This window comes from Lagopus muta, chromosome 3 (assembly GCF_023343835.1).
Source record: "Lagopus muta isolate bLagMut1 chromosome 3, bLagMut1 primary, whole genome shotgun sequence".
NCBI classification, from domain to species: Eukaryota; Metazoa; Chordata; class Aves; order Galliformes; family Phasianidae; genus Lagopus; species Lagopus muta.
Genome location: NC_064435.1, coordinates 84221741 through 84233150, shown reverse-complemented (window position 1 = coordinate 84233150; position 11410 = coordinate 84221741). Strand labels below are relative to the sequence as shown.

General features: G+C 43.3%; 1 protein-coding gene and 1 long non-coding RNA gene across 2 annotated transcripts in view; one reads left to right on the top strand and one right to left on the bottom strand.

Moving 5' to 3' along the window:
* The first annotated feature begins 479 nt into the window (after positions 1-479).
* Positions 480-11410, top strand: part of LOC125691419 (androgen dependent TFPI regulating protein) — a 29446-nt gene continuing 18515 nt past the window's right edge. The window contains exons 1-3 of the mRNA XM_048940772.1: positions 480-874; positions 7906-8040; positions 9395-9496. Of these exons, the coding sequence (XP_048796729.1) occupies positions 722-874; positions 7906-8040; positions 9395-9496 (390 nt within the window). The 5' untranslated portion in view covers positions 480-721. The remainder of the gene's footprint in view (positions 875-7905; positions 8041-9394; positions 9497-11410) is intronic.
* Positions 8015-9420, bottom strand: LOC125691424 (uncharacterized). Its single transcript, XR_007376125.1, has 3 exons — positions 9308-9420; positions 9051-9113; positions 8015-8961 (listed from the first exon to the last, which is right to left on the bottom strand). It is a non-coding gene; the product is annotated as an uncharacterized LOC125691424 (long non-coding RNA).

Genomic DNA, 11410 nt, shown 5'->3' with positions numbered 1-11410 from the left:
GGGTGAGGAGCTCTGTGCTGCTCTGGCACTGTCACCTACCCCCATGCTCCATCCCCTCCCGGGTTTCCTATGTGAAGGGCTCCAGCTTTTTCCCATAAAAAATGTCAACGCTCGGTGTTTTTCAACTCAGAGAACCTTTGCCTACTAATCCTCTCGGCTTCCCTCCCACCTCCCCAGCCTATTAACAATTCAGTTTCTCTTTCACTGAGCACTGTGTTTCCCTTTGGCACAAGGGAAGGCAGTCACAAAGGCTGCTCAAAATGAATCAGAGATGTGCCTATACCTGGAGCTACAAGCGAGCAGAATGTCTGTTTTCACTCACTTGTTTGCACCACAGTCAGTTACACAAGATCAGTAGCAAAGCTCCCCCCAGACTTTCACATTAAAAAAAAACAAACAAAACAACCAACCATCAAAAAACTTATGTAACTCTGCAACTAATCTTTGCTAATCTTGAGCAAGGCATTTAAATCCAGGGAGTAAGCCTATTCTTCCTCTCGCCCCGTCCCCCTCCAGCCTCTCTTTGCAGTAAAAAGGGGAAAAACAGAAGCAAGGTTCACAGCATTGTGAATGTTCCTACCAACGTGATTAAGTGGCACAGGGGCCCGAGTCTGCTCAGAGGCGGCAATCCCTCCCTCCCTGCTGCCTCCATGCACAGCCACCGAGGGCCTTAAAAGAAAAGCTGCTTTCAGACTGATTACCACTCGCTTTTTGCTAAAGCATGGAAATCTCTACTCTCGCAGCTTACCATTGCCTTGTTCTTGCCTGGTATTTTTTCGTCCTCTATTCACTCACACAACTAAGAACAGAAGAACGGCCATCTGAAGTGTTCCTTTACGGTGGGCAGTGGAAATATTTGACAGTCCTCAATCTGGTAAGCAAATTGTGTTGTACAGTGATACCAATATGTCTATTTGTTTGTCTGCCGTCTGTGCCTCAAGACATATGCAGCTGGTGGATTTGCTGCTGTTAAACTGCTTCCTTTAACGGTTTATAGCCCAAAGGGAGCTCAGTGGGTGCCTGTGCTTGTGCAGTGAAATGTAGTCACAGGTTTTATGCAGAAAGAGCATTGGCTGGCAAGCTGCTTGGCTTCTGAAAAGTGAGTACTCCACAGCAAGCTGCCTCTTTGTGAAAGATGAGCTACCAGTGAGAAGAGGGGAACAAAGTAGAGTACGTCCAGAAGGACTGATGCATGCAATCTAACCCTTAACTAACAGTTAAGCAACAGCAGTGCATGTTATCATGCTGCTTGCAATTTGACTTCTGCTCTTCAGTAGGTTGCATTTCCTATAAATTCAAGATAGGGTGAAAAAAAGCATGGCATAGTGCTAATCTGAGCGTTCAGAGTTTGAAAGTCAGTTTAGAACACAAGGGGAGGATGTTCCAGCCTACAGAGAGATGCTTGTGACATTATTACATGTGTTTTAATAGTGCTGTCAATGCTGTTTGCTGCATTTCCTAAAATTACGCTGAAAAATGTAGACCGTAATGCGTTCTGGTTCTCCTATTATGTTGACATTACATGAAGCAGACATAAAATGAAAGTGCCTGAGATATTCTGAGGTTGAGCACTTGTTCACAGTCCAAAAGGTTCATCAGTGACTCGTGACGATGGCAGCAGTGGGGTGGAAAAGCTGAGCACAGGGAGAGGGTTCCTGCAGGTGACAGATTTCAGTTAACCTGAAGGTGACCGAAGGGATGGAGGTCCCTTTGGTCTTTTGTTTGTTCTATGTGACAGTCAGAGTTAAGCATCAGTGGGAAGCCTGGCACTGGATGTATTTATATTTAATTTTACTCTTCAGAAGGAGACACCTCGCTGCAGTGTTCATTGGAAGCCTAAGGTGTCCCCAGTTCCAAGTAGGGCTTTTGCACACACTCAGGGATTTTGGGAAATTTAGGTCCCTTCCAGCCTCAATTTTTCTATTATTCAAGGAAATATTCACAACCAAATTAGTGGCACACAATGTGGCTGATAGCAGCCTGGGCTTCAAAGCGCCACAGGGTCCTTGTCAGTGGGCAAGCACCAAATGGAAGGACGAGGACATATGTGTTGCTTCAGTCAGGATGACATATGAGTGGTTTGTTGTTATTTTGTCTTATTTTCAAATCAGTACACTTAGACTTTTTGTGAAATTTTCTATGTTATTTTATTTTATTCTGAAATGCCAACAATCAGATGGCCAGGATTCACTACCTCATGGATATTCAGTACTTCATGCAGGGACATCTGTCAGTAGCCTAAAACATCTATAGTTAAGTCCTGGACAAGCTGCTCTCTGTGTGCCCAGATCCTCTCCTTTGTCTTTTTTTGGATTAAAGCTGTCCCCTCTAAAGCACCAGCCATGCCCTCGGTCAAAGCAGCACCTCCATCCTGCGTCCCCAGACACAGTTATATTGAGACCCACAAACCCTTCACGCATTAGATTGAGAAAACAAGTGCCCCTCTCCCAGCATTTTGGGAAGCAGAAATATCCATTGGAATGGATATTTAGGTTCCCTTGAACTTAGTATCCAACGGTTGATCAGGGAAAGGCTACGTGCACAAAGACAAGATGATGTGGAGGTGTAAAATGATCTTTCCACAGTTCTGCCCTCTCAGCTTGCATTCCAGCAGCACCCAGACATACCCAGAAGGCAAACCTAAGCTGAGATATCTAATACTTATTCAAAGCCTACTTCTCATCTCTATAAACGAAAATCATACCTGTTTATACTTCTGGTTCCTCCCATGTCCCATGGCAATTGGTTCCACAATATAATGACTTGTGTGAAAGAGCAATTCATTTTGAAAGAGCTTTTCATTTTCACCATGAATTGGGCTCCCATTTACTGCTATGTTACAATTGTCCATTCTCGTTCACTTTTTCTTTGCTACTCATTACAGACCTCTACGAGATTTCCTCCCCTGGTTATTCTTTTCTTCAAGCTGAAAGTCTCAGTCTTTTTCATCTCTCTTCACAAAGGGCCAATACTTTCATTAAAACTTCCTTGTTGCCTTTCTCCTTATGCTTTCTAGTTTCATGAAGGGCTAAATAGGACAGACTGCAATGGTTGAGCTCTGAACACATATGCACACAGTGGCTTAAAGTTGTTTCCCAGTCTGTTTCTTAAAAAGTCTTAACTGATTATTTTTTCTGATGACCGTTGAGCAAGGAGCCAGCAGTATGAGGCAGCTGTCCACACTGAGCCCCACATTTCTTCCCTGAAGAGCCATAGCTAACTTAGAGCCCACCGTCTCAAAACATATAACTGAAGATGCTTTTTATCCTGAAATACTCCGCACTGCATTTACCAACACTGATTTCTGCCTTTCTATTTGATCTCTCAGGCACCCGGTGTCCTGAGATTCTTTGGCAATTTCACAGTCAGGCTCAGCTTCCACAGAAAAAAAATAGAAAAAGACTTACAAAGCTTTGCCACCTTCACATCCACTCCCTTCCCCAGCTCATTTATGAATCTGCTGAGCAGCTCAGATCCCATTAAATCTCTTTGAGCTGAGGCCCTTGCTCCACTTCTCTAGTCTTTCATCTCCAGTCTTCAACCACGCATTGATCTGATACCAACTCTACAATGGAGCTGTCAGCCAGCGGGAAGGTAGAGAGGGGCTGCCTTGCTCTGACACAGAAAAGGTGGCAATAATGCAGGGAGTCCAAGTTCCTCTTCCATGGTTGGCAGCCCTTCTGCCTCAAAGAAGCTGCCTGACACCCCAACTCTGCGGCATGGGATGGAGCCCGCCCCTAAGGTGCACATGCCTGGCATTGCATTTCCTTGCATCCCCTGAAAACCAATGGTTGCCCAGATTGCTCCTTCCCTACGCCAGTGCCCACAAACAACCACTGTGCTGTGCTCCTGCACAACTGGGAATAGGCCCAGGAGTGCCTTGGGGTGCCATGAAGCACAGTGCCATGGAAGAGCTGAGAGGCTCCCAACACGCTGTGCTGATGCAGAGGAGCTGCCATGCTGAGCTGTGCCCTTGAAGCTTTCCCCAGAGCCGTGCAGAGCTCTGGTTCAGCTCTTCTATGTCTTCCTGCCGGGCCATGATTGCCTGGCATCTGGCATCGTTTGGAAACTTTCCCAAAAAATTCCTCCTACCAGCTCAGAATTGCATTTTAAAAAGGCACTAAATTCAATCCAGCAGAAAGCTGCTGTGGCCAGCTTACTCTGATCTGCTATGGAAATATGGGGAAACATGATGATTTCCAGGAGATGGGAATGCAGTTTGACTCCCAGCTCTGCTGGAGGGATGCTGGAAGAATTTCTTCTAGATATGGTTGTCCTCGAGCACTGTGCACAATGCCTTGCCAGACATGTGGTGCTCCCAGGAGAGCTGCAGCTCTTACTTTCCTTCACTTTCATTTATCTATCTAGTGATCGTAGCAATCGAGATTCAGAAGGGAAACAATATTTTTGTTGAAATAAAAAAAAAAGCAAAGTGAATTTTCCACTAAAGGAGTTAATTGACCGACTAGGGAACAAGCAGAAATGTTAGATAAAATTAGTTCAGTATTTATTTGTCTGTGATACAGAAGAATACCAACAGAACCATTCACTGCCTGAAATAGCTGAGCTCATGAAAATCTACTCTCTGCCATAAATCTATTAGTAAATCATTGAACAATGAGCACACTGCACCTTCAAAAACTATTAATTGCGTTCCTGCCCCATTTTAGCCCTTATGCTTTTGCCTCAAATAACTGAAATATTTTCAGTTCTTGTGGAAGTTCTTTTACATATTTCCAAGTTGACCTCACATTCAGTACACCTATCTTTCAGATGTGTGAAGGGACATGTGTCTGCACTAAATGTGGACTGTTATATCTAATAGGTCAGTCCAAATGATTAGATTTGTTTCCCTTTCAGGGCACAGTTTGGAGCCCAGTTTATTTCTACAAGTTTGAGAATTCAGTATGTATATATGTCTGATCTTACATGTGAAAGTGAATCATGCCAGAACAGAAACTCCCCTTTGATCAGTGAAGCAGATAAAAATTATGGTTTTCCTTTGTCACAATGACTCTTAGTTTGGAAAACGGATCTGGCAAATGAAGGGTTTCTACAGCACCTTGCGCCATGGAGCTGCGCAGGGTCTGCAAAGGAAAGCAACATCTCTCCAAAAGGGATTGTCATATCCGTACTCTCTCCCTTGGGTTAGTTGTTAGCTTTCTGAATGCTTCCAATCTTTGGGAAGTTCACAGGACATCTGGGATAATTTCATGTTTTCATGTCAATTTTTTATTTTATTTTTTAAAATCTCAACATTTTCCCAACATTTCTCAACATTCATAGAATCATTTGAGCTGGAAGGGACCTTTAAAAGTCATCTAGTCCATTAGTGAAGGGCTGCAAGATTTGGATACGCTTTTTTCTTACAGGAATAAGACCAAGTTTGAAAGACCGCAAGTTGGGAGCTCTGATTTAAGTCACTGTTTCTCATCCTGTCAGACGGATGGCTCTTGCTAGGTTCAATTTTCTGCTCTGAAAATTATATTATTACGTCTTTCCATTGCTTCTGAAAATACAGGATGACCACCAAGTAACTGAATACCCTTTGAATCCACTCCAACGGACGTAGGTTGAGCTATGAGCAGTACATAAAATGTGCTGCTGAGACAGGATTCAAACTTCTCCAGGAGATGCTCTTAGCGCTCAGCTAGAGAAATGAATCATGGAGAAATGAATCAAATGAATATTTGGATGAGTACTTTCCATTCAGAAGATAACTTTCTTCTCCCCTAAATAAGACAGAATACTTCACAGACTGACATGGCTGTTTTGGAACTCTGTGTTTCCTTTCAGATTTGTTTGTTTTAATTAATTTTGAAGGGTCATGGGGAGGGAGAAGCCTATCTCTGTCCTATGACTAATATAAGGCTGAACACGTACGAGATAATAATAGCCCCATCCTCTGGGAACCATGCCTTCCCCTAACTGCTTTATTGGTCATTAGTCACTATGTGTCACCAGATTGTCACCACCCTCATGCTCAGTTTTCAGGCTTTTTACAGAAAGTTACTGCTGGCTCTACAGGGTGTAGCAAGAGCTTCTGTTTATTACCAGGCTTTTCTTAGCTCTTCAAGGACTTGGTTTTGGTGCCCTGGTGAGGCCAAGCACTCGGATATGTGTTTGGCTTGAGCATGTGTATGGCTCTAAGCACACTGCACCCTGGCACATACTTCTATGTATCAGAACCATGACTTGGAGGGCTGAATCCCCAAATGGACTCAGATTCATGCCCAGAGAAGCTGCAGAAGCGCCATTCCTGGAGGCATTTAAGGCCAGGTCACATGGGGCCCTGGCTGGCACTGAGTGACAATCTTGTCTGTGGCAGGGGACTGGAACTGGATGATCCCTGAGGTTCCTTCCTACCCAAGCCATTCTGTGATTGTATGAACTTATGCTGGGAACCAGCTGCTTTAGATACCTTGGAGTTGAACAAAACCATGTGTGCATTTTTATATAAAAAATGCAGCTGTTCACCTCATGCTCTAGAGAGGAAACATGAGGTTTTGCAGCTGAACCAGGTGATGCGTGACCTCATCCTGAGTGGCCACATGCAAGGCATCTTGGTCTCTAAAATATTCTATCAAAGCTTGCAGAAGTCCTACTGTGAAGAAGGGTATGGTGAAATCAGTCCTTCCTTCCCTCAATCCTTTTCATAACAGGGATTTTGGAAGGAGAAGTGCTGCACTAATTCTGTCCCCTCCCAAGCACCACCCTTCTCAGCTCCCTCACCAACTAATGAAGTAATCAGCAACGATTTCAGATACTTCTCTTGAAATAAACATTGATTCAGAATAAGATCATGGCAAAAGAGATCTCATCCTGAAAGCTGTAACACAGCATTTGAGCATCAGTAGCTGTCCAGAATTTGCTGTAGACTGATTTCCCCATGTTGCATCACCTTGGTCCACTGCAGCCTGAAAGAAGAGGCCACCCCATGAATTAACAGAACCAAATTAGACTCAGCTGTCTGAATTCGAGATAGCAGGAGAAGATTTTTTTCTGCTTGGCTTTGTGTGTCTGACACATCTGGTTCAGCATGAGTTGCTGTGATAGCACTGTGAGAGAAAACAAAGTAATCAGAAAAAGCAGTATTGGCTTAAACCACAATATTCTGACAATTTCATACACAATTTCACACACAATTTCACATGCAATTTGCAGAATTCTGTTTTGTCACTTACCTGATCGTTTACAAAATCCTCCTACCATCTTCCCAAAGCAGCCCTACACTCATACCTTGCATATGATTTGTAAGAAAGATCCCACACGCACTCTGAAATTCATTAGTTATGTTTTAATGTACCCAGCGTTAGTAAAGTCTGGATCTCTGCTTCCAAGCACTTGAAATCCTTCCCTCAATCCCCCTGAGCTAAGCAACAGAGGTTCTGGTTTGGTGACTTCTGCAGCTGGTTTTCATACTGGAGCATTCTGAGCTCCTTGGCTCGTACAGCCCTGGAGTCAGCTGCTCTGTGAGTACCCAGAGAGAAGACCCTGCACTGACTAAACCATGGGAGAAGCTATCGAGCAGTTCCCTTACAGGAAACATCTCCCAACACATGCCAAATTTTGTTTACTTCTGTTCCTGCTCAGACACACTGAACATAACAATTAACATACGAGGCGTGATGGAGCTGCTTTCAACATGTCCTTCCATTCCTTGATCCGAATCACACGACACATCTCTGTTTAGTCTGTTAAACGAGATACCGTTAAAGTTATCTCCCAAACTACTTTATTTAATCACTTTCAGTTAGTAAAAAAGATTTAGCCCAAAGCTATTTCCCTCACGCGGGCTTGCAGCTCGTGAACAAAACAGCTCCCTGAAGAGCAAGAATGGAGTTCAGTAAGGAACATGCTAATTAAAGCTGGATGAGTTTTCCTCATTAGATGTAATTACTTTAGTTTTTGCAGGCTGTCTTCTATGGGGTGTCCTTCCTGGCTGATGTCCTGAGGCTAATTAAGGAACTGCGATGTGCTAAGTGCGTAATTTCCAGCAGAGACCTTCTTTTCAGTGTCCTGGCTTTCCCAGTGTCCACAGTAAGTAACTTCTGTACATACAAATAACATTTGCATAGATGTGAATAGCAAAACATGCACACATGTCAAACAAATAAGGATTGCAGACCTTCTTTTACCATTTGAAAACAGATTTGGACCATCAGGAAGAGTAGACAGTGTAAGCCTTTAGCATCCACGATTGAATACAAAGCTTCTTGTGAAAACTTCAGGGTTACTGTCCCCAAATGATCAGAGATTGACCCCAAAGGGTGAAGTATAACCCCTCTGTTAATCTTATGTTCCAAATAGCTTTGGAATGATCCACTTATGGCATTTCTCAAAAGGGCAGCATGGGCCAAGAGGACTTGAGAGGGTGCCTGGGAGACAACAACGCCTCACACCTCCTTCTCCAATTCCAGCATGACTTAAAATAAGCACCAGAGAGATACAGCTTCACAGGACATTAATTATTGTCATAGCCTACATCAGATTCACCGTGGATCACCTACTCCCTCACAGACAGCACTGTTCGTCTGGTGCTGAGTGTTGGAACCCATGGGTACCACTGCGTGTGAATGAAGCCTGCAATCACCTCTGAATCTCACAGGGCTGAGAAACTGCTTAAATCTTGTCCCCAAGCAGCTCAGCCAGCTGGCTCACTAAAGAAATTCTGCCAGGGATAGAGAAGGCTTATTTATCTTCCCTGCACAGCAACATCCACCATGTACTTGTCCTATCCCCCATGCATCTTCACCAGCACAGAGGCATAACACAGTCACATTCTTTCAGCTTATTTCCAGGAGACACAATGTATGCCCAGCTACAAAGCCAGGACAAGAAACTGCAAATCAGTTTCCAGATGTTGGTTGCTGACACCAGAGTTTGTTTCCTCCTTTTCAGTTCTCCGGCTGTAAGTCCTCCTTTATTGGAAAAGATGGGTGCCCACCATGTTGCTTGCACCTGAAAATTAGAAATTAAGCTTACTAATTGCGAAGGTAGAGTAAGTTTTAGGCGAACTGCTCTAGAAAGGTCTGTTTTTACTTCATTACCAAGCAGTGTGGCTTGACAGCCAATCCCTCAAAGAGAACTTCTGGACCATCAAAAAATCCCATCTGCAAAGGGAAAAAACATTTAAAGTTAATCACACATTCCCCAGAAATGTCAGTGCTGTCAGTTTATGAAAGGAGTTTTCTCACATTATCAGCACAGAACACTGCACCTCAGTGTAAATTCTTTACGTTGTAACATGTGAGATACATAAGATTATCTGGCAATATCACCATTTTTCACATGGGAGATATTTTACCTTCTCGAAAACGAAAGCACTGTCCAAATGCCATCAATTCCATTTCTCTCCTTTTCAAATGTCTTCCCTCTTGTGTTTTGTTTCCAGTTTGTTTCTATATCCTTTTGGATCCTGTACACCTACAACCGAGAGCTGGTTTACCCCAAAAGCCTTGATGGAGTCATTCCAACGTGGCTAAATCACACCATGGTGAGTAACAAACACTCCTGCCTCTTGCACAGCAGACAGCCTTGGCAATGTGTGTCCCACCATTGCGTTGGGCATCTTTCCAGAAAAGTTTTACAGCTTCTTCTTTCTCACCTCCTCCTTCCTGCTTATCTGACGTTGATGTTGAGCTGTACACAACAAACAGATGCATGTGCCTGAAGTTGCCTTGAGAAGCCTTTTAGCACACCAGGAATGTCAGTGAATCATTGCTTGTCAAACCTCTGAAGCCAATGAAATGATGTGCAGTCACAGGGAAGAAAAACCTTCTGTGTTTATTGTAGCTCGAAAAAGAAATTGTTTCTGCAAACAGAAGTCTGTGACATACAAAATGGCTGGGAGAATAACAGAGTGTTTCTTAATTTTATTTTAAAAAGGTGAAAGAACCAAAGAACATCTGACAGCTCAACAGCTAATAAGCTAACGTGTGCACAGCTTTGAATAGCTGAATCGAAATGATTGTTTACAGATTTCTAAAAATACTTTCCAGATTTCTCCTTCATTTGCTCTGGCTGTTTTTATGATGTGTTAAATAATCACATATTTCTCATCAGTCAAGTGTAAGGAGGATGACAGTAACATGGAAACCGTGGGTGGATTGTAAGGTCAGGGAGGCCTCATGGGAAGGGGGAGAGAAGGGAGAGGTTCAGAGCTAGACTGAACTGGAGGAGCCAGAAAGTATGAAATAAGCGCACAGAAGCCTCAGCTTCACTTCTCTCCAGACTTCATTTCTTCAGTGCACCCCTTTCCAACCCACTGCAGCAGCTCAGCTGCGCTTTTAAGGTAAATTTGTTAAGAGTTTTGAGTAGCCCTTTGGTTGAGATACTTGTTTTTGAATGCATGTGTGTGGAATCCAAACACATACAGGCACCGTTCACACTGATGATATCTGACTGATAAACAGCAGCCATCGTGCACTTTTAACCTTATCACCTGCTCTCTGCCCACCAATCTCTCTCCACTGGGGCTCTTAAGCACCAGAGCAAACCTCTTAATAGATGGAAAAGGGCACCGTTCCTTCTTAAATCCCAAAAACATTCCTTTTGTCTTCAATATCATACTGGCTTTAGGTCCAGAATTGGGTGTTGTCGGCTTGATGAATGTTAAAATCTTCACAGCAGAAGATGTACTGGGGAAGGGGAGGGTACAGGATGGTGGTGAGGGGAGACAGGCTCTGCTTCTTGTTTTAATCCCGGCACACAGCTGAGAATTTGCCCTTTCCATTTCCACTTTTGTTTATGACACGGAAGGTTAGGAGCTGCAAGAACTTGCAGTTTTATTTTATGAGGTAGAACTATTTGCAGGAACTCCTAAAATGTGTTCGTTACAACATCTTCCTTACCCTACCTACATCTACATTTCATAACAGAGTCATTTTGACAACAACAAAAAGCTTTTCCATTTCAGAAATGTCAAAAACGGGTGTTAAAAAAGGAAAACAATTCTTCCTCAAAATTATTTTGACGAGAGAAACTTCACATAAAGCAAACCTCTATCACAACCTGGTATTTTATTTCTAAAGCTCTTAATACACTGCAGACATCTTGTGCTTGACAGTTTCTGGGTGGTAAATTTTCTTTTCCTTAGCTATTGAGCGTAAGACATCTGCCATGAGTGCAGACTGATCCCTGCTATTGGCAATCTGTGTGTTTTGGGACACTTTCTCATCATGGGGCCTCTTAGAAATCATCTGCACATCACTCACCAGAGCGCAACGTGCACTGCACTGCACTGTCCATCTTGGAAAAAATCTGATAAACCCTCCAAAAGAAAGTATTTGATAGAAGTACCACTTCTTCCTCACTGTGGAAGCAGGTGAGGTGTGTAGCAAAGTTCTTTTTGCCAGAGGCAAAAATTCTAATAATGCCATGATAAAGATTTGGAAATAAATCTTCAGTG